Source organism: Rhinopithecus roxellana, chromosome 8 (assembly GCF_007565055.1).
Source record: "Rhinopithecus roxellana isolate Shanxi Qingling chromosome 8, ASM756505v1, whole genome shotgun sequence".
NCBI lineage: Eukaryota > Metazoa > Chordata > Mammalia > Primates > Cercopithecidae > Rhinopithecus > Rhinopithecus roxellana.
In genome coordinates, this window is record NC_044556.1 from 10,270,506 (window position 1) to 10,292,554 (window position 22,049).

Below are 22,049 nucleotides of genomic sequence, written 5' to 3' on the forward strand. Positions count from 1 at the left end.
CAGGGCCCTGCTGACAGTCGGAGTCCACGGTTCCTCCCCACCAGGCCAACTGACAAAAGTCGTGTGGGACAGGGCTGCCGGCCTCCCTGCTCCTGTGAGCATAACTGCGGCCAAGGCCTTTTGTGCAAGGAAGGCCTGTCTCCATTCCCAGGAGCCCAGCCAGCCTGGGAGAGGGTTCTAGAATGGCTTGCCTACCTCTTTACATGTGTTCCTTTTTCTTCCTGATTCCACCCAGCTCCACTATGACTGCGTGAGGGCCTGTCCTGAGCTGCCTGGTCACTCTAGCTGCTTGAGTTATGCCGCATTAAGGACTCTGCAGCTTCTCTTCCTTTATGGCCACGCTGCCTTTTTTCTATTTCAATGAAATAGTCAAAGTCTTGCCTCACCCAGACGGAGTGTCCAGTGTGGTCCGAGGGGACTGTCGGCTGGTGGCACTCACCCCCTGCTGATGCCTGAGGGACCACGTGGAGAGCTCCCAGGCAGTTCAGGGTGTCACCAGGAGCGGGCAGGAGTGCTGGGGGCAGCAGGGTGTTGGGGGCCAGGCAGAGAGGTGCTCAGAGCTGCAGCTGAAGGACCACACAAGCTCCCTCTTCCTTGTATGCCTGCAGAGCCCCCCTAAATTAAACGAGGTCAGTTCAGATGCCAACAGGGAAAATGCAGCTGTCGAGTCAGGGTCTGAATCCTCGTCCCAGGAGGCCACCCCTGAGAAAGGTACGTTACCATCCCACCACTGCATGGGGCTCATGGTAGGTCATCTTGGGGGATGATGAGGGGATGCTGGGTCCATTCATACCCCCAGCCGGGAGGGATAAGGGGCCCAACTCCCGCAGCAGTAACGACCACACGTGAACCAGCTACTAAGCCAGGGCCGTGACCTCCAGGGTCCTGCCTTGCAGTGAGCAGAGACAGGGGTTTATGATAATGAACTCGAGGGGCTGTGTCGCCTTGTGGCTGTGGGGAGGGTGGGGAGGCGCAGACAGCAGGCGTGGAGGAGTCCCTCACTGTCCCCCTGTCCTCTGCTCAGCAGGAACAGGAGAGTCTAGGGCCACACTTGGCCCCCAGATGGTCTCCCTGCAGCTTCTGAGACCGTGTGCCCTGGCTGTGTCTAGGGACCACTTGGGTTGCCAGGTCAGGCCTGCCAGGGGCAGCTGGCATCCTTGAGACCAGAACCGACCCTCTCATTTCCTGTGAGCTGCACGCTCTCCCCTTGCCAAATAATTAGTCAGTCTTTTTGGCCAATAACTTTTCAGAGTCCCTGGCCGAGTCGGCAGCCGCCTACACCAAGGCAACAGCGCGGAAGTGTTTGTTGGAAAAAGTGGAAGTCATCACCGGGGAGGAGGCGGAGAGCAATGTGTTACAGGTGAGGGGCCAGCCCCTCCTCGATGGCCCTGGGTCTTCCATGCACCTGGGGTCCAACCCCGAGGGCTGGGCGCACATCCTCTGAGCACAGAGGCCTGCCACTGAGATGACAGAGGGGCCACTGGCCCTACACTCTGGGACTTTGTTGGTGGCGCTTGTAGAGAGAGCTTAGGCTCTCTCTGCAAGGGGTTTCTTGCATGTCTTTGGTTTCAGAGGAGGAGAATCTGTTTGAGACACTCTTTGTTTTGTTTTAATTTTTTTTGAGACAGGGTCTTACTCTGTCATCCAGGCTGGAGTGCAGTGGCACGATCTTGGCTCACTGCAACCTCTGCTTCCTGGGTTCAAGAGATTCTCGTGCCTCAGTCTCCTGAGTAGCTGGGATTACAGGGGTGCACCACCACACCCAGCTAATTTTGGTATTTTAGTAGAGACGGAGTTTCATCCTGTTGGCCAGGCTGGTCTTAAACTCCTGACCTCATGTGATCCACCCGTCTTGGCCTCCCAAAGTGCTGGATTACAGGCGTGAGCCCCCGCGCCCAGCCTGAAACATTCTTGATGGTTCAGGGAATGACAAAGACTGTCATAACAAACATCTCTTGTAACCCAGAGCTGACAACTGTATTTGTCACCTGGCATCCTGTGGTGTCTTCGTAGGGAAAAAAATCAGGTGCAGCCAGAGCTTCCATCCCACTGTCCCCTGTTGGCATCCCCCATCCCCTCCTCCTGAGGCCACACCATCCAGGTTGGGCAGCATCCATCTGCTTCCTCTCCTGTGGCACATAAGCATGTGTCTGTGTCTGTAAACCGGGTGGCGTATTGTGGAGTTTTTAAGAACACTGCTTTTTTTTCCCCACTTACATTTTGTAATCTGTTCATGTGGAAAGAGATTGACTTAGCGGGTATGTGGAAAGCCATGTAGGGGTGTCTGTCTTGTATTTTTCTTTGTTTATATATACACAACCGCTGTATTGAAATACAGTACACATGCTATATAATCCACCCTTTTAAAGCATACAATTCCGTGGTTTCTAGTATATTCACAGAGTTAGACAACTTTCACCACAATCTAATGTACATTTTTGCCCCCAAAAAGAACACTGTCCCATTCCCCCAGAAAGAGCATCGTCCGTTTGCAGTCACTCCTCCTCCCTCCCCAGCCCCTGGCAGCCACAAATCCGCTTCCTGTCTCTGGTTTTTGCGTGTGTCCTTGACATTTCATATAAATGGTGTCAATGCACTATGTGGCCTTTCGTGTCTGGCTTCTCTCGCTGAGCCAGGGGTTCATCCACCTTGCGGCAGGGGTTGGAGCCTCATTCTTCCTTAAGACTGAATGAGATGCACTGTGGGGACGGGCCACATGTGTCGGTCCATTCCTCCTTGAGGCTGGGCTACGGTGAATGATGCTGCTGTGCGTGTTCATGTGCGATCTGTGTGTGAACACGAACAGATGTTCCATTTCTCTTGGGTACATACCGAAGAATGGAATTGTTGAGCACTTTGAGGAGCTGCCAGACTCTCTTCCACAGCAGTGGCACCGTGCGGCCTTCCCACCGGCAGTGTGTGAGGGTTCCAGCTTCCCCACGTGGGTACAGCCATCCTAGAGTGCGCAGAGAGGTTTCTCACTGTTGTTTTGCTTTTCATTGCCTTAGTGATTCTTTTAATTTCCGATACTCCTTTTACAACGTAAAGCCTGTTCTAGCTTGAGGGCAGGACAAAAACACTGACGGAGGTGGCCCCCCCCCAGGCCATCATTGGCCAGCCCTGGCAGTCCACACAGGCTAAAGGGTGACTCTTAGGGTGTGGCTGCAGCAGGACACCAGCTGGGGTCTCTGCTCACCAGCGGCTACTGTGTTCCAGATGCAGTGCAAGCTGTTTGTCTTCGATAAGACCTCACAGTCCTGGGTGGAGAGAGGCCGGGGGCTGCTCAGACTCAATGACATGGCATCCACGGATGACGGCACGCTACAGTCCCGACTAGGTGAGCTGCAGAGGGCTGGGCTGTGGCCGCAGGAGGACTGGGGACTGTGCAACTCCAAAGGGAACGAAGCTGGGGAGATCCTGACCCTACCTTTGTGAGAGTCAAGGCACAGAGTTGGTCCCCCATGAGAGCTGCCCCCCAAACCCACTCCCTGCACACAGCCCTCAACACCACCCTTGCACACTGGCTCCAGCTGCCAGCTTGTCCGTGACTCTCTTAGTGTCAAAATGGACAAAAGTCTGTGGAAGTTTTTAAACTGATTTTCTGACAGTGAAAGTGGCAGGTTTATGATAGAAAGGAAAACAAAATCAAACGTCAAGTCTAATCTCTTGATAAAGAGAAATTTTGACCGGGCATGGTGGCTCACGCCTGTAATCCCAGCACTTTGGGAGGCCGCGGTGGGTGGATCACTTGAGGTCAGGAGTTCAAGACCAGCCTGGGCAACATGGCGAAACCCTGTCTCTACTAAAAATACAAAAATTAGCCAGGCGTGGTGATAGATGTCTGTAATCCCAGCTACTCAGGGAGGCTGAGGCAGGAGAATTGCTTGAACCTGAGAGCCGGAGGTTGCAGTGAGCCAAGATTGAGCCACTGCACTCTAGCCTGAGCGACAGACCAAGACTCTGTCTCGAAAAAAATAAAGTATACTGTTTTTGAAAAACTTTCATGTTAATATTCCACTGACAGTTAATGGACTTTTCCCTATTGGTGGACGTTTAGCTTGGAGTACCTGCATACACACGCCCAGTTAGGGAAATCAGCCCGTGTGTGCACACTTGAAATGTGGGCGTGTCCTTTTTTTTCTTTCTAAAAGTGATTTCACTCCATCACCCAGGCTGGAGTGCAGTGGCGTGATCGTCGCCTCAAATTCCTGGGCTCAAGTGATCCTCCCACCTCAGCCTCCTGAGTAGCTGGGACTACAGACACACACCACCACGTCTGGCTGATTTTTTATTTTTGTCTTTGTAGAGATGGGGTCTCCCTATGTTGCCCAGCCTGGTCTTGAGCTCCTGGCCTCAAACAGTCCTCCCACCTCAGCCTCCCAAAGCACTGGAATTATAGGCGTGAGCCACTGCGCTGGGACCATCTTTTTGTTTTATCTTCCTGAGTCAAAGCATCTTCTGGCCTTTTCATAAATATGGGTTTCAGGCCCAGCAGTAACTCAGGTGGCCCCCTTGAAGGGTAGTGTTCATGCACTTCGATCAGAAACACAGCCCTAGTCAGAACAGACAGGGTGTCCCTGCAGGCTGGGACTGCTCTTTTGTTCCCCATGAATGTCTTTTTTTTTTTTTTTTCGAGACGGAGTTTCACTCTTGTTGCCCAGGCTGGAGTGCAGTGGCGCAATCTCGGCCCACTGCAACCTCCGCCTCCCAGGTTCAAGCGATTCTCTTGCCTCAGCCTCCCGAGCAGCTGGGATTATAGGCACCCACCACCAAGCCTGGCTAATTTTTTTATACTTTGAGTAGAGACAGGGTTTCTCCACGTTGGTCAGGCTTGTCTCAAACTCCTGACCTCAGGTGATCCGCCCACCTCGGCCTCCCAGAGTCCTGGGATTAGAGGCATAAGCCACCGTGCCCAGCCTCATGGACATCTTGTGTTTTTCCTTTTGTCTCGTGGAAATGTTCAAATGTCAGTGGAAGGAGAGGGCATAGAGCGCTGAGCCCCCAGGTCATCCCCTCTGCCTGAGTCATCAGCCTGTAGCCCCGTGGTAGCAGTGCCCTCCCCAGCCTCAGGGAGAGCAAAATCACCCCCGTCTTTCTCCCACTCGGCCTCTGAGGTGGGCACCTGGGCTCAGGGAAATCTGTTTGCTGAGCCAGGGCAGGGGTCAAGTTTCTGACCCTCTCCAGGCCTGCTCCAGTGGGAAGATAGGGGCTTGGCTGAGTCCATGGGGTGGGCCCAGGCCTGGTGCGGGGGTGTTCCATCCTCTAGAGAGTCAAGGCTCTCCCATTTCCCTCCGTAATCTGCTGCCCTCAGTCCTCTTGTCCCCTCTCCATGGAAGCGCTAAGCTATGGTCCTACTCTGCCTTCTCCTAAGGAAACCAGAGGGCAGGGCTGGCCCACTCGGGGGAGGCCAGTCAGAAGGGCGTGGACTCCCATGGAGGCCGATGTCTCACACACACAGGAAGTGCACACACCTTGAGTATCAGTCCCTGCCTCCCGCAGCCCACCCCGTGCTCCTGTCTCATCCCCCCTTCTCCAAGGGAACTGCCATCCTGGTGCCCCCTTGTGTGGACCAAACACAACCTCCCACAAACTGCATGTGGCCTCTGGCCACTAATCTGCAGCACCAGCCTGTGTGGCCACCCACAGTTGTGGCCTTCAGTGGTCCAGCTTGGGGAGGAGGAGCCCGCCCCGGGAGCAGGTGTGCCAGGGCTGGCCTCAGGGAGAAGTCTTGCTCTGTGGGTAGGTCCTGGGAGGATCTTGGGCTTTTGCGCGGTGATGTTGCTTTCCCTCTGGACTGTGTTGGCTCTCAGAGCTGGCTGTTTGGGAGGTGGCCAGGGTGGGGTCCAGGGCTGAGTGGCCTTGCTGGTTGCAGTGATGCGGACCCAGGGGAGCCTGCGACTGATCCTCAACACCAAGCTCTGGGCCCAGATGCAGATCGACAAGGCCAGCGAGAAGAGCATCCGCATCACAGCCATGGACACTGAGGACCAGGGCGTGAAGGTTTTCCTGATCTCGGTGAGCCAGCCACTCGGGTGCATCTGGGACCCCTCATCGTGCCGGCTATGTGGGGGTTCCTGGGCACACAGATAAGCAGGACGGTGGGGAGGGGAGCAGGGAGGGGCCTCAGGTGCTGCCTGGGACACCAGAAGCACTATGGGACCTGCCAGTCCCAGCCTTCAGGAATAGAGATCATAGTCCTCGTCCCCTTCTCACCCCAGAGAAGCCGCTGGGGTTTGGCTGAGGGGTTGTGATGTGTTCAAGGCTAAAAGCCCTGTGGGGCGGTCACCTCTGTCCTGTGTCATGGTGTCACAGTCGAGTCCACCAACCCTGACCTCTGGGATACTCCCAGCCACCTGGGAGTGGTGGCATCCTTTCAGGAAGAGGCCGGCAGGCCCAGGGCCGGGGGCCAGTGGTCTCCCCACAAGGCCTTGTGGCAGTGTCACCTCTGAACCTTGGGACTTGGCACTTGTGTTCTGCAGAAGATAGGAGAGGGTAGGACTGGGGTCCGGGGGTCTCATACCCTCCTCCCGTCCCAGGCCAGCTCCAAGGACACGGGTCAGCTGTATGCGGCCCTGCACCACCGCATCCTGGCCCTGCGCAGCCGTGTGGAGCAGGAGCAGGAGGCCAAGATGCCCGCGCCTGAACCTGGGGCAGCCCCGTCCAACGAGGAGGATGACAGCGACGATGACGATGTCCTGGCTCCTTCAGGGGCCACTGCAGCTGGTGAGTTCGGTGGTCCCTACCCTGGGGGGATAAAAGGAGCTGCCCACCATCCTTGATCCAGTGCTGATCTCCTGGCGGGGGTGGCCAGACCTGGGAAATGCGGGCTCCATCCTGACGCAGGGCTGCTGCTTCCCTGCAGGTGCTGGTGACGAAGGGGACGGGCAGACGACCGGGAGCACATAGCGGCCGGGAGCCCGGCTGCACACCAGGCTGCTGCTTTGTCCGTCTGTCCGCCCGCCCACCCACCCCCACCCCGCAGGCAGCGTCCAGGTGCGGGGCCGGGAACCACACACCCCGCTGGGCCGGCCACAGTCTGGACCCGCACGTCCTGTTCAAAAGCAGACTCGGGAACTGCCTGAATGTGGTTTGGGACATGAGACCTCATCATATTGATGAGTGAAACAAACAAGAACATTTCCTCCCTCCCCTCCTTCGAATTGAAATGGCACATTAAGACTTGTCACGGCTTCTCACTGGGACTGGAGACCTCGTTCCTTCACCCTGCGTGTCGCCAGCCTCTGGGTCCAGCCAGAGCCCCTGGCTTCTCCGCTGCCCACACCCTTCCCTCCCTGCTGCGGGGCCCCGCCCTTGTGGGGAGCAGCTGGCCCTCTACCCCTGCCTGGGACTCCCCGACTATAGTCCTGGGACCCCCGCCCAGCCTGGGGACTGCTCTGAGTGTAGACACTGGGCCCATTGGACATGCTGTTAACTACTATCTTCATTTCCCACTTCCCCTCCCTGATTGGGGGTGTATATTTTACATCTTTTTTTCTTTTTATTTTCAAAGGCTTTGTTTTGGTTTCTTAGGTTAAGATGCTCTCGAGCGTTGAGCAGGCACAGCTCCGTTGAGGTCCCTGTCCCCGACCTGTGGTTCTGGCCTCTGAGGTTGAGGGGGGTCACTTGTTTCCCACCCCAGGTACCTCCAGGCTGAGTCACGGGGTGATGAGGAGTTGGGGCCCTGTCTGTCCTAGGCCTGGAGAGTGCCTATCTAGGAAAAGGTCACTGGACCTGGAAGGGTCCCCAGGGTCCCCTGACTCCTGTCTCCATCTGTCACGTGGTTCACCATCATCAGGCACCAGGCGCAAACTGCTTCCCGCTGTTGGCCATCCCTTCCCCAGCCGCAGGTGTCACTGCCCCCAGGACTGTCCAGGGCCAGGGGCCTCTGAGAGGCAGAGGGGTACCCTCACCAGGTCTTGGTGGAAGAGCCAGGGGGCTGGTCCCAGAATAGGCGGTCTCACAAGCACGCAGCACACTGGAGTGGACGCCTGTGCCCCCCTGACCCTGGGGTGTGGCCAAGAGCCAGCTGGCACCACCCACCTAGGGAGGCTGAGGAGGAGGTCCCCTGGGCACAGGGCCTCTTTGGGACTTCAGAGGAAATCTCCCAGCCCCACCCTCGGAGGGTTAAGAGAAGACCTCCTGCAGCTGTGCCGCCCACACCTCTAGGTCGCCAGAGCCCTGGCCCACAGCCCCCAGCAAGCCTGAGCCAGGGAAGAACCAGAGGCCCTCCCGAGAGACCCAGTCACACGTCTCTGCTTTAAGCCTTAGCCAGCTAGTGACGAGTACTGAGATAACGCCCATGTGTTTTGGAACATTTATGTAAGATTGTCATATGAAATGTATTTGGGAACTACATTAAACTTTTAACTAAAACCCCAGCCTCTGCATGTGCCAGGGGCCTCAGGAAGCCCCTGACCAGGAATGGCCTCTACCTCCCCGGGCCAGGACCTCCGGCAGCCTGGGGCCTCATGCTCCCACCCCACGTGTCACCAGCACTGGAATCCAGCCACAGCCCTGGTCTCTCCACCGCCACCCACACTTTACCCCCAACCCCCGCTGCAGGGCCCTGCAGGTCTTCCGCCCCCGCCCAGGGCTCCCAGCCTCAGGCTGCTCATGAGAGTGTAGACACGGGGCTCGCTGGACATGTGAACTACTATTTTATTCCCCATTGCTATCTTCTGATTGGGGGTTGATGTTTTACAGATGTTTTTCTCAAAGGCTTTTTTTTTGGTTTCTGAGGTTAGGATGCCCCCTTGCCCGTCGCTCCACACATGGGCAGGTCCAGACTGCCTTCCAGGATAGCCTCCACACACAGCCTCCCACCCGGGGTCGCCTGGCTTCCTGGGGGACGTACAAGGGAGGGGTGGGGAGCAGCAGGCCGGGTGGGGGGATCAGGGGACCTTGGCGGGGGCATCCGCAGGGGCTGCAAGGCCTCAGGTCAGCATGGCGTGGGTGGGGACAGCTTTTCTCCCTGGGGTCCTGAGCCAGTGACTCAGGACCTTTGTCCCACCTCCCCCTGGTGGCCCAGCAGGGACCTGGTCTAGCCGGTCTTGCAGCCTCCATTGCCCTACCTGCCCCTCCCCGATCTGTGGTGTGGCTGCCCAAGAGAGAAGTGAGGTCTCCAGCGGGGGTGGGGCGTGAAAGGCCAGGACAGCAGGGCTAAGCCCGGAGCTGCTCACAGCTGCCAGGCACTGGCCATCATGGCCACGAACTCCTCATCTGTGTTCATGGAGGCACTCACGCCGCCTGTAGTAGTCCTGGAATTCTGCCAGCGTGACCTGGAAACAGAGGGCCGTGAGGGGGCGGCCCAGGAACTGCCAGGGGAGGGGACCCCCTGCGCAGACACCCACCTGCCCGTCCTTCTCAGAGGAGTCGAAGTTGTCCAGGAAGCGGCGCAGCACCTCGTCCTCGGTCCACTCCCCACTGCGCACCTTGGGGTGGGCACGGCCACTGTACACCCCGCGGAGGTCATCCACTGTCACTACGCCGTCCCCACTGCGGTCCAGCTTGGCAAATGCAGCTGCGATGACTGCCTCCCGGGCCTGGGACATGGGGGGCTAGGACAGGAGGTGGTGACTGGGGGTGCTGGGTAGCAGACCCAAACCCCCAAGACACTGCAGAGCACCGGGGCCGTCACCCCTAGCAGGCGCCTCTTAGCAGCTCTTGGGAAGGAGTCCCCTGTCTCCACATCACAGCATCCTCTGTCGCCTCACGCCCAGGCCACACGCCTTGACTGCGAGGTGGAGGCTCACCCGCAGCGCCCGAAGGAACTCCTCCAGATCCAGCGTCCCGCTGCTGTCGCGGTCCCACCTCCTGCACACACCTTCTGCCTCCGCCTGGTCCAGCACCAGCCCGAGTTTGGCCAGACCCCGCCGGAACTCGTCAGCGTCCAGGGATCTGCTCCCGTCCCGGTCTAGTTGGCGGAAAAACCTGGAGACGGGACACAGTTGGAATAGTGGTCTCAGGGGTCCAGGGTCAGGAAGGCGAGAGGGGACAGCTCACCTGGCCAGGCCCTGGATGCCTGAGGCCCCGCGGGACAGGCACTGAGCCCGGAGTTTCTCCATGGTGGCGTCCACAGCGTCCATGCTGGGTCTGGGCTCTCTGGGCAGCTGGAAGGGAGAGAGGTCAAGGTGGGGACTCCTGCAAGCCCACCCTGGCCAACTGCCCCTTGTTCAGACGCTCACCTGGCCTGCGTCTGTCCCAGAGTCCTGCCTGCCGGGCCTTCTGTTAGCTGTGTCGTGCCTAGGGAGACTGTTGCTAGTGGGAGGTGCCTCTGGAGACGGGGCGGGGCCCAGCCGCATGAATGCACTGTGCTGGCCGACAGTGGATGGGGGGGAGAGGGGAAGCGAGGGGAGGGGAAGGGGAGGGATGGGTGCATCCAGCCTGACTGCTTACTCAACTGCCAGCCCCACAGGGCCTGGGACACAGCCAGATCCCTGTGGCACTGCATCCCTTCCTGGCTGCAAGGAGGAGGGGCAGGCCACTGCCCTGCACGGGATGAAATGCCCTGAGTGGAGATAAGTCTGTGGTTAGGGAGGCTTGAGGCATGATTCCCGTGTGACCCTGGTCAGGTCCCTTTCCCTCTCTGGGCTTCACGGGGGCTTCGCAGCCCCAGCCAGGGCTGACAAAATTGCTGAGGAATCAAAGTTCAAAAAGGGCCCCAGGTTCTGACCGGCCACAGCGGCTCATGCCTGAAATCCCAGCACTTTGGGAGGTCTAGGTGGGAGGATCACTTGAGCCCAGGAGTTTGGACCAGCCTGGGGAACATATAGAGACCCTGTTTCTATTGTACAACAACAAAAAAGCCCCAGGTGGGCTGGGCGCGGTGGCTCACACCTGTAATCCCAGCACTTTGGGAGTCCGAGGTGGGCAGATCACGAGGTCAGGAGTTCGAGACTAGCCTGACCAATGTGGTGAAACCCCGTCTCTACTAAAAAATACAAAAATTAGCTGGGCATGGTGGTGGGTGCCTGTAATTCCAGCTACTCAGGAAGCTGAGGCAGGAGAACCTCTGGAACCCGGGAGGTGGAGGTTGCAGTGAGCCAAGATCGCACCACTGCATTCCAGCCTAGGCGACAGAGCGAGACTCCATCTCAAAAAGAAAAAAAAAAAAAAAAAAAGGCCCAGGTCCTGGGGCCCCAAGACCTCCTGCCCAGGCCCACCTCCAAGGGTAGGTCCTGCAACCCCACAGGGACTGAGCTGAGCATGAGGGACACCTCTGCTCACTGCCCCACAAGGCTTGTCACTGGCGACCGTTAGAAGCCAGTCCCAGGACTTCTGTCTTTACAGATGTTTTGTTGTTGGTTTTCAGGCCTGAAATGTGACTTAGTGGGCTCGCTCCTGACAAGGTGGTGAGCCAGAGGTTGTGACCGCAAGTGGAGGAGCAGCCCTGATCCCGGACATAAACCTCAAGGGATGAAGCCACCTCACCGAAGGCCTTCAACAGAGATGTCAGATATACCTGCCCGCTAAGACGGGTGGGTTTCCCAGGACTTGCAACATGGGCCCTGTTTGGGGACCCACCGTTCCCCCAGAACTAAGGATCATCAATCGGAGCCTTCTCCAAGGCTGGCCTTACCTCGCCCACAGCACAATTATATTGTCAGAAGTTGCCTTGCCTGAGCGCAGTGGCTCATGCCTATAATCCTAACACTTTGGGAATCCAGGGCAGGAAGATCACTTGAGCCCAGGAGTTTGAGACCAGCCTGTGCAACATAGTGAGAACCCCCATCTCTACACAAAACACAAAAAATTAGCCAGGCATGGTGGTGTGTTCCTGTAATCCCACCTACTCGGGAGGCTGAGGCAGGAGGATTGCTTGAGCCCGGGAGTTGGAGGCTGCAGTGAGCTATGATTGCATCACTGCACTCCAGCCTGGGTTACAGAGCAAGACCCTGCCTCTTAAAAAATAAATAAACTGGCCAGGCGCGGTGGCTCACACCTGTAATCCCAGCACTTTGGGAGGCCGAGTCGGGCAGATCATGAGGTCAGCAGTTCGAGACCAGCCTGGCCAACATGGTGAAACCCTGTCTCTACTATAAACACAAAAATTAGCCAGACATGGTGGCTCACGCCTGTAATAACAGCACTTTGGGAGGCCGAGGCGGGCAGATCATGAGGTCAGCAGTTCGAGACCAGCCTGGCCAACATGGTGAAACCCTGTCTCTACTATAAACACAAAAATTAGCCAGACATGGTGGCTCACGCCTGTAATAACAGCACTTTGGGAGGCCGAGGCGGGCAGATCATGAGGTCAGCAGTTCGAGACCAGCCTGGCCAACATGGTGAAACCCCATCTCTACTAAAAATACAAAATTAGCTGGGCATGGTGGTACCTGCCTATAATCCCAGCTACTCGGGAAGCTGAGGCAGGAGAATTGCTTGAACCTGGGAGGCAGAGGTTGCAGGGAGCCGAGATCGCGCCATTGCACTCCAGACTGGGGGACAGGAGCAAGACTTCATATCAAAAAGAAAAAAAAAAAAAAAAGCCAGGCATGGTGGTGGGCGCCTGTAATCCCAGCTACTCCAGAGGCTGAGGCAAAAGAATCACTTGAACCTGGGAGGCAGAGGTTGCAGTGAACCAAGACCACACCACTGCACCCCAGCCTGGGCAACAGAGTGAGACTCTGTCTCAATAAATAAATAAATCACTGCGCGGTGGCTCAAGCCTGTAATCCCAGCACTTTGGGAAGCCGAGACGGGTGGATCACGAGGTCAGGAGATCGAGACCATCCTGGCTAACACGGTGAAACCCCGTCTCTACTAAAAATACGAAAAAAAATAAACTAGCCGGGTGAGGTGGCGGGCGCCTGTAGTCCCAGCTACTCGGGAGGCTGAGGCAGAAGAATGGCGTAAACCCGGGAGGTGGAGCTTGCAGTGAGCCGAGATCGTGCTACTGCACTCCAGCCTGAGCGACAGAGTGAGACTCCGTCTCAAAAAAATAAATAAATAAATAACTTAAAAAAGAGGTCAGGCGCAGGGGCTCACACCTGTAATCCCAGCACTTTGGGAGGCCGAGGCGGGCGGATCACTTGAGGTCAGGAGTTCAAGACCAGCCTGGCCAACATGGTGAAACCCCATCTCTACTAAAAAAAATAATAATAACAGCTGGGCATGGTGGTGCATGCCTGTAATCCCAGCTACTCGGGAGGCTGAGGCAGGAGACTCACTTGAACCCTGGAGGCGGAGGTTGCAGTGAGCCAAGATCATACCACCATATTTCAGCCTGGGTGGCAGAGTGGCAGTGGCAGAGCCAGACTCCGTCTCAAAAAAAAAAAAAGGGGGGTTGCCTTTGGAGTCTGAAACCCATCTGTAGGTTACAGGCAACCTGGTGTCTTGATTCAAGCCACCATTGATGTAACATCATCAGTTTTATGAGAAACCATGGTGACATCTGGCTGCCAAAATCCTGAGGGCTCACTGCAATCCAGAATTATTTAAATAGGCAGGGAAATACTTTCATATCTATGAGTGTTACAAGCAGCATTTTTTTTTTTTTTTTTTTTTTTTTGGTCTGTGTAGAGAACTATAAAATATAACCACTATTATTGAAGTGCTGTTTTGGCATCTCATTTTTACATGTTTAGTAAGGATTTCTTGGGAGGCCAATGCAGGAGGATCACTTGAGGCCAGGAGTTCAAGACCAGCCTGGGCAATGTAATGAGACCTTATCTCTAGAAAAAATGCAAAAAACTCAGCGAGGCATGGTGGCATATGCCTGTGGTCCCAGCTACTTGGCAGGCTGAGGTGGCAGGCTGAGGAGCCCAGGATTTTTTTTTTAGAGGGAGTCTCCCTCTGTCACCCAAACTGGATTGCAGTGGCGCAGTCTCGGCTCACTACAGCCTCCATCTCCCGGGTTCAAGTAATTCTCCTGTCTCAAACTCCCGAGTAGCTGGGATTACAGGCATGCGCCACCACACCCGGTTAATTTTTGCATTTTTAGTAGAAACGGAGGTTCACCATGTTGTCCAGGCTGGTCTCAAACTCCTGGTCTCAGGTGATCCACCTGCCTTGGCCTCCCAAAATGCTGAGATTATATAGGTGTGAGCCACTGTGCCCAGCCAAGCCCAGGATTTTGAGGCTGCAGTGAGTTGTGATCACACCATTGCACTCCAGCCTGGGCAACAGTGAGACTTTGGTCTCTTTAAAAAGAAAGAAAACAGAATTTGAGCAATAACTTCCCCCAAAATTGAAAGTGGCCCTGGCCCTCCAGACCTGGAGTGTGTTCCCTTCACACCTCTGGGCCTCTGGTTTTGTTGTTGTTGTTGTTGTTGTTACTGTTTTTTGTTTTTTCTCTGAGACCGAGTCTCACTCTGTTGCCCAGGCTGGAGTGCAGTGGTGCGATCTCCACTCAGTGCAGCCTCCGTCTCCCGGGTTCAAGCAATTCTTCTTGAGTAGCTGGCATTACAGGTGCCCGCCACCACACCTGGCTAATTTCAGTATTTTTAGGAGAGATGGGGGTTTCACCATGTTGGCCAGGCTGGTCTCGAACTCCTGACCTCAGGTGATCCACCCATCTCAGCCTCCCAAAGTGTTGGGATTACAGGCGTGAGCCCCACACCTGGCCTGGGCCTCACTTTCCACAGCTGTAAAATGAGGACAAAGCCTATGTCTACAGGGAACTCGAAGATTAGACGCAATCGGTGTAGAGAGTGCTTTGCGCATGCTCCCTAGATTCCACCTGGCCCAGCAGGACCCTACCATGAGGCACAGATAACACAGAGGGCCTCCCTCTTGCCCCCAAGCCAGGATGAAAGGATGAAGGACCCAGGCCAGGAAATCATCCGGTTTATTCTTGAGCACAGACAGGCCCCAGCCTGCCTTTCCTTTGTACAAACAACCCCCGTCCTTGTTCATCCAGAGGAGAAAATGGGCCCATTGTCACTGCACTGAGGGGTCACTGTTGCCAGGCAGGCAGGCAGGCGCCATCCTGAGGGCCGTGGGTGGCCTCCGACCTTTCTGGTCTGAAACAGGCTGTGCCCCTCAGCGGTTCCTGGTGTGACAGTTCCCTGAGTGAGGAGGTGGGGGAATGACTGGCCCCGAAAGGCACAGGAGTTTTCTCCTTTCCCTGGTTTGACAACAAGTAAAGCACCCTGAATGTCTTGGACTAAGAAGGACAGTGCAGAAACAAGGAGTTCAAAAATAGATTCTTTAGGGCGTATAAAAAGGAGACAGTTGTGTGCTACAAAAGCTAGGCTAGGGCCGGGCACGGTGGCTTACCCCTATAATCGCAGCACTTTTGAAGGCCGAGGCAGGTAGATCACCTAAGGTCAGGAGTTTGAGACCAGCCTGGTCAACATGGTGAAAGCCCCTCCCCCCGTCTCTACTAAAAATACAAAATTAGCCGGGTGTGGGGGTGGGGTGCCTGTAATCCCAACTACTCTGAAGGGTGAGACAGGAGAATTGCTTGAACCTGGGAGGCAGAGGTTTCAGTGAGCCAAGATCACACCACTGCACTCCAGCCTGCGTGACAGAGCCAGACTTCATCTCAAAAAAAAAAAAAAAAAAAAAGCTAGGCTGGCTTGAGGGGGCCTCATCACGTCAGCAGATGTACTAGGGGTCCCCTGGCTTCCTTTAGGAGCCCACAGACCCATCCTGTTCTTCCTGGGGTATGTCAGGCACTGGTGACAGAGAACAAGACAGACAAAAATTCCTGCCCTCATAGAGCTTACACTCTGATGGTAACAAGTTCAGTAAAGAAAATAAAATGGGCCGGGCGCGGTGGCTCAAGCCTGTAATCCCAGCACTTTGGGAGGCCGAGACGGGCGGATCACGAGGTCAGGAGATTGAGACCATCCTGGCTAACACAGTGAAACCCCGTCTCTACTAAAAAATACAAAAAACTAGCCGGGCAAGGTGGCGGGCGCCTGTAGTCCCAGCTACTCGGGAGGCTGAGGCAGGAGAATGGCGTGAACCCGGGAGGCGGAGCTTGCAGTGAGCGGAGATCCAGCCACTGCACTCCAGCCTGAGCGACAGAGCGAGACTCCGTCTCAAAAAAAAAAAAAAAAAAAAAAAAAAAGAAAATAAAATGAAGCTGGATGTGGTGTGGTGGCTCATAAGATCGCTTGAGCCCGGGCAATATAGCAAAAGCCTGTTTCTACTAAAATTTTAAAAATTAGCCAGGCATGGTGGCGCGTGCCTGTAATCCCAGCTACTCAGGAGGCTGAGGCAGGAGAGTCACTTGAACCCAGGAGGCGGAGGTTGCAGTGAGCCGAGATGGCACTGCCGCACTCCAACCTGGGTGACAGAGGGAGACTCCGTCTCAGAAAAACTTTAAAAAAATAAAATAATTAGCTGGGCATGGGGACACATGCCTGTGGTCCCAGCTACTCGGGAGGCTGAGGTGGGAGGATCTCTTGAGGCCAGGAGTTCAAGGCTGCAGTGAGCCATGATCACACCTCTGCACTCCAGCCTAGGCGACACAGTGGGACCTTGTCTCTGTAAAGAATAAATAAAAATAAATTTGTCTTTATTGGCTGGAGCCTTCCAATTCTGGTGTGGGATAGAAAACTAAGAAAATGCATTAGTCCTGGGATCGGGGCTGCTTCAGTAGGAACAAGAATCAGGGCAGCTCCCCGCCCCCCACAAAAAAAGGAGAAAAACTTAAATAATGGGGAACTTGATACCATTTACATTCACCAGACAGAAAAAGAGAGGTCTCAATTCAGGTGCTTCAGGGGCCAAACTAAGAGAGGTAAGACCAACAGAGGCCAGGCACGGTGGCTCACACCTGTAATCCCAGTACTTTGGGAGGCCTAGGCAGGCAGATCACTTGAAGCCAGGAGTTCAACACCACCCTGGTCAACATGGTGAAACCCCCATCTCTACTAAAAATACAAAAATTAGCTGGGTGTGGTGGTGCGCATCTGTAATCCCAGCTACTTGGGAAGCTGAGGCAGGAGAATCGCTTGAACCCAGAAGGTGGAGGTTGCAGTGAGCCAAGATCGCACCACTGCACTCCGGCCAGGGTGACAGAGTGGGACTCTGTCTCAAAAAAAGACCAACAGAAACTCACACCCTGGCTAAAGAGGGTGCCCTGGACTCCAGGCAATTATGGCCAAATCTTGCCAGAAATCCAGATCTTTGTGTTTGCATTACCAGGTTTTTAGCAAGGGTGACTGATTTAAAGTTTAAAAACAAACAAGAACACTTCTGTCTGGGTTAAACGTCTGCATCTGGCCTGTGGACCTATTTGAAAACTTTGACTGTTTAGCCTGTTCTGATGCTTAGACAGGACTGTGGCTCTGCCATTGGGTCCCCCTGCAGGACGCTGGTGACTCCCAAGGACATTGACAGCAGTGGCTTTCTGTCTCCATTCTGGAATCTGCATTCCGGGCTCACACTGTGGTCCCAAACACCGCAGGCTGGAGGTGGACCCTGTCTGCCTCTTCCCCAGTGCTATTGGCAAGGGGTGGACCAGGCCCACCGGGGGGTGGGTGGCCGGGGTCACTGGCCGGCACGGGCCCCAGGCGCTCAGCCTCAGCCAGGGCAGCCAGCAGCCCGGCCAGGGGTGGTCGGCGGCGGCAGATGTCCTGCAACAGCTCAGCCCGGGGCTGCAACTGCCTAATGAGTTTGTCCCTCTGGTGCACGGCGGCCTGCAGGCTGTGGACAGTGGCCTCTGAGGTCATCAGCTGCTCCTGGAGTGTGGCAATCTCACTGGCAAGAAGGCAAGAAGAGGTGATTACGGAACTGAGGACCACAGCGCCTGTTCCTCCCTGCTCCAGACCCCATCACCTTTGGGATAAAGCCCACGTTCCTCACCACTGCCTCAGGGTCCTCCCTGGTTATGAACGGGATGTTTCTTTGTTTTTACTATTTTATATTTTACTTTTTTTTTTGAGATGAAGTCTCGCCCTGTTGCCCAGGCTGGAGTGCAGTGGCACCATCTCAGCTCACTGCAACCTCTGCCTCCAGGGTTCAAGTGATTCTCCTACCTCAGCCTCCCTAGTAGCTGGGATTACAGGTGCCCACCACCATGCCCGGCTAATTTTTTGTATCATCAGTAGAGACGGGGTTTCCCCATGCTGGCCAGGCTGGTCTCAAACTCCTGACCTCATGATCCGCCCACCGTGGCCTCTCAAAGTGCTGGGATTACAGGCATAAGCCACCATGCCCAGCCTATTATTATAATTTTTGCGACAGAGTGTCGCTCTGTTGCCCAGGCTGGAGTTCAGTGCAACCTCTGCCACCCAGGTTCAAACAACTGTCCTGCCTCAACCTCCCAAGTAGCTGGGTTTACAGGCATGTGCCACCATGCCCAACTGATTTTTGTATTTTTAGTAGAGACAAGGTTCTTTATAATTCTTAATTATAAAGAATTACACCTCTTTATAAATCGCCCGGTATCAGGTATGTCCCTATAGCATTGTGAGAATGGACTAATGCACCTCCCATTGGGGTTAGGGCTTCATGATATGAATTTTGGGGAGACAGAAACATTCAGTTCAGGCCGGGTGCAGTGGCTCAGCCTGTAATCCCAGCCCTTCGGGAGGCCAAAGCGGGTGGATCACTTGAGGTCAGAAGTTCAAGACCAGCCTGGTCAACATGGTGAAAGCCCCTCCCCCCCGTCTCTACTAAAAATACAAAATTAGCCGGTTGTGGTGGTGGGGTGCCTGTAATCCCAACTACTCTGAAGGATGAGACAGGAGAATTGCCTGAACCTGGGAGGCAGAGGTTTCAGTGAGCCAAGATCACATCACTGCACTCCAGCCTGCGTGACAGAGCCAGACTCCATCTCAAAAAAAAAAAAAAAAAAAAAAAAAAAGCTAGGCTGGCTCGAGGGGGCCTCATCACGTCAGCAGATGTACTAGGGGTCCCCTGGCTTCCTTTAGGAGCCCACAGACCCATCCTGTTCTTCCTGGGGTATGTCAGGCACTGGTGACAAACAGAGAACAAGACAGACAAAAATTCCTGCCCTCATAGAGCTTACACTCTGATGGTAACAAGTTCAGTTACCATCTGGTAACTGGTCTCGAACTCCTGACCTTAGGTGATCTGCCTGCTTCAGCTTCCCAAAGTGCTGAGATTACAGGCATGAGCCATTGCTCCCAGTCATCAGATCTCATGAGAACTCACTCACTATCACGAGAACAGCATGAAGGGGAAACTATCCCCCATGATTCACTTACCTCCCACCAGTCCCTCCCACGACACGTGGGCATTATGGGATTAGAATTCAAGCTGACATTTGGGTGGAGACACAAAGCCTAACCATAGCAGAAGGGTATCTGGAGATGGAGCCTTTGGGAGATGATTAGGCTTAGATGAGGTTGTCAGGGTGGGGGTCTCTATGATGGGATTAGTATGCTTATATGAAGAGATACAAAAGAACTCCCTAGCTCTCTCTGCCCTGTGAGGATGCAGAGAGAAGCCAGAAATCTGCAAGCCAGGAAGAGGGCCCTCGCCATAACCTGACCATGCAGGCACCCTGCTCTCGGACGTCCAGCCTCCAGAACGCTGAGAAACAAACATCTTGTTTAAGCCACTTCATTTACGGCATTTTGTTTTTTCGTTTGTTTGTTTGAGACAGAGTCTCCCTCTGTCGCCCAGGCTGGAGCGCAGTGGCACAACTTCTGCTCACCACAACCTCTGCCTCCTGGGTTCAAGCGATTCTCGTGCCTCAACCTCCCGAGTAGCTTGGGACTACAGGTGCATGCCACCACACCCAGTTACTTTTTTATATTTTTAGTAGAGACGGGGTTTTGCCATGTTGGCCAGGCTGGTCTTGAACTCCTGACCCCAAGTGATCTGCCCACCACAGCCTCCCAAAGTGTGGGGATTACAGGCATGAGCCACTGCCCAGCCAGTTTATGGCATTTTCTTATGAGAACCCTCATTGCGTCCCCTCACTCTTCCTGCAGTTCCTTCTTTTCCAGTATCTTTCCCCATCTATTCTTAGTAGGCTCTTCCTCCAGGAAGCCTTCCCTCTGAGACCCCTCAGAGCCCCATATGCCCCTCCATCACAGCCCTTAACCACCAATGATGTAACTGCCCAGTGACATGTCCGTCTCTCCACTGGACTGTGGACGCCCAATGGGCAATGCTGAGTAGGTCTTACTGATGTGCTCCAGTACCCAGCATAGTGCCTGACACACAGTAGGGGTTCAAAGAAGATGAATGGATGAGTGCCTGGCACACAGCAGATGCTCGGTAAAAATGAATGAATATGTCCAATTAGCTCTGAATTAATAGTTCCCACCTGGGCCCCAGCTCCTCCCACCTTCCTGGGTGCCTGTCTCATCTCTTTCATCCTCAGCTATCAGAGGGACTCTTCAAAAATGCTGATACGGGACAGCATGGTGGCGCACGCCTGTAATCCTAGCACTCTGGGAGGCTGAGGTGGGAGGATCGCTTGAGCCCAGAAGTTCCAGGCCAGCCTAGGCAACACAGTCTGACCCCATTTCTAAAGGATTTTTTTTTTTTTTTAATCAGCCAGGTGTGGTGTTGCACGCCTGTGATCCCAGCTACTTGAGAGGCTGAGGAGGGAGGGTGAGACTGTAGTGAGTTGAGATCGCACCACTGCATTCCAGCCTGGGCAACAGAGCAAGATCTCATCTCAAAAATAATAAAAGACAGACAGGCATGGTGGCTTATGCCTGTAATCCCAGCACTTTGGAAGGGTGAGGTGGGAGAATTGCTTGAGCCCAGGAGTTCAAGACCAAACCGGACAACATGGCAAAACGATTTCTACAAAAAAATACAAAAAAATTAGCCATGCGTGGTGGACGCCTGCAGTCCCAGCTACTGGCAGTGGTCAGACTGAGATGGGAGAATCACCTGAGCTCCGGAGATCGAGGCTGCACTCCAGCCTGGGCATAAGAGTGAGGCCCTTCCTCAAAAATAATAAATTTAGGCCGGAGGCTGTGGCTCACGCCTATAATCCCAGCACTTTAGCAGGCTGAGGTGGGAGGATCACCTGAGGTCAGGAGTTAGAGACCAGCCTGCCCAACATCTCTACTAAAAATACAAAAAATTGACCGGGCGTGGTGGCTGATGCCTCTAATCCCAGCTACACGGGAAGCTGAGGCAGGAGAATCGCTTGAACCTGGGAGGCGGTGGTTGCAGTGAGCTGAGATGATGCTACTGCACTCCAGCCCAGGCGACAAGAGCGAAACTCAGTCTCAAAAAACTCATAATAAATTTAAAAAGTTAAAATGCTGATATGGGCCGGTCGTTGTGGCTCATGCCTGTAATCCCAGCACTTTGGGAGGCCGAGGTGGGCGGATCACCTCAGGTCAGGAGTTCGAGACCAGCGTGACCAGTATGGCGAAACCCTGTCTCTACTAAAAATACAAAAAAATTAGCCAGGCGTGGTGGCAGGTGCCTATAATCCCAGCTACTCGGGATGCTGAGGCTGGGGAATTGCTTGAACCTGAGAGGCGGAGGTTGCAGTGAGCTGAGATCGTGCCACCGTACTCCAGCCTGGGCGACAGAGTGAGACTCCATCTCACAAAAAAAAAAAAAAAAAAAAAAAAAAATGCTGATATGATCCCCTCTTCCCCAGCTGAAGAGCCTGCTATGGCTCCCAGTGCCTACGCTGGGTGGTCTGTGGTCCCTGCGTCGCTCAGCACCTGTGGGAAAGTGGGCCTGTTTGAAGTTAGAGGCCCACACCTGTGTCACTTCTCTCAACTTTACATACTGATTACTAATTAGAGTTTTTTGGTGTTTTTATCAATCCCATAAACAGTCTAGCTTCCATACGAGTGCACACGGTTCCCCCTACCCTTCCTTGCTTTCCAGCCTCGGCTCTGCCTCCGCCCACCGCCTCGGTGAAGTCCACCTGGCCGGCCCCGGGCCTCACCGGTCCTTGGCGCGACCCAGTTCGTCTAGGGCAGCGCGCAGCTGCTGGTCGTGGAGGGCCAGGCGCTCGGCCTGGGCGTGCACCGTGCGCTCCGCCGCGTTCAGCCGTGCCTCCAGCTCCGCCGCGCGCCGATGCACGGCCGCCAGGTGTGCGTTCGCCTCCCGGATCTGCAGGGCAGGCGGCGCCGACATGGCCCAGGCCGCTGTCCAGGCCCGGCCACGCCCCCGGGCGGCCCGGAAGTGGCAAGGCC

General features: G+C 55.0%; 3 protein-coding genes across 11 annotated transcripts in view; 1 reads left to right on the plus strand and 2 right to left on the minus strand.

Moving 5' to 3' along the window:
• Positions 1–8,373, plus strand: part of RANBP3 (RAN binding protein 3) — a 63,413-nt gene extending 55,040 nt beyond the window's left edge. For all 9 annotated transcript variants that reach the window (XM_010367189.2, XM_010367187.2, XM_010367188.2 and 6 more), the window contains 6 exons: positions 609–711; positions 1,251–1,360; positions 3,217–3,337; positions 5,873–6,015; positions 6,537–6,723; positions 6,863–8,373. In XM_010367189.2, the coding sequence (XP_010365491.1) occupies positions 609–711; positions 1,251–1,360; positions 3,217–3,337; positions 5,873–6,015; positions 6,537–6,723; positions 6,863–6,906 (708 nt within the window). In that variant the 3' untranslated portion in view covers positions 6,907–8,373. The remainder of the gene's footprint in view (positions 1–608; positions 712–1,250; positions 1,361–3,216; positions 3,338–5,872; positions 6,016–6,536; positions 6,724–6,862) is intronic.
• Positions 8,303–10,931, minus strand: CAPS (calcyphosine). The gene is made up of 5 exons (XM_010367186.2): positions 10,185–10,931; positions 10,003–10,109; positions 9,753–9,930; positions 9,351–9,557; positions 8,303–9,278 (listed from the first exon to the last, which is right to left on the minus strand). The coding sequence occupies exons 1-5, from the start codon at positions 10,299–10,301 to the stop codon at positions 9,216–9,218; spliced, it is 672 nt and encodes a 223-aa protein (XP_010365488.2). The 5' UTR covers positions 10,302–10,931; the 3' UTR covers positions 8,303–9,215.
• Positions 10,932–17,152: 6,221 nt separating this feature from the next.
• VMAC (vimentin type intermediate filament associated coiled-coil protein) lies at positions 17,153–22,022 on the minus strand. The gene is made up of 2 exons (XM_010367195.2): positions 21,800–22,022; positions 17,153–17,655 (listed from the first exon to the last, which is right to left on the minus strand). The coding sequence occupies exons 1-2, from the start codon at positions 21,988–21,990 to the stop codon at positions 17,337–17,339; spliced, it is 510 nt and encodes a 169-aa protein (XP_010365497.1). The 5' UTR covers positions 21,991–22,022; the 3' UTR covers positions 17,153–17,336.
• Positions 22,023–22,049: the final 27 nt, after the last annotated feature.

Bases quoted from the DNA above. Each gene is read 5' to 3' on its own strand.
- CAPS (XM_010367186.2), bottom strand. From the start codon at position 10,301: ATGCGGCTGGGCCCCGCCCCGTCTCCAGAGGCACCTCCCACTAGCAAC. The intron at 10,110-10,184 runs GTGAGCGTCTGA...TCTCCCTTCCAG, and splicing joins CTGGGACAGACGCAGGCCAG to CTGCCCAGAGAGCCCAGACC. The intron at 9,279-9,350 runs GTGGGTGTCTGC...CTCTGTTTCCAG, and splicing joins CCTCTGAGAAGGACGGGCAG to GTCACGCTGGCAGAATTCCA.
- VMAC (XM_010367195.2), bottom strand. From the start codon at position 21,990: ATGTCGGCGCCGCCTGCCCTGCAGATCCGGGAGGCGAACGCACACCTG. The intron at 17,656-21,799 runs GTGAGGCCCGGG...CCTTCTTGCCAG, and splicing joins CTGGGTCGCGCCAAGGACCG to TGAGATTGCCACACTCCAGG.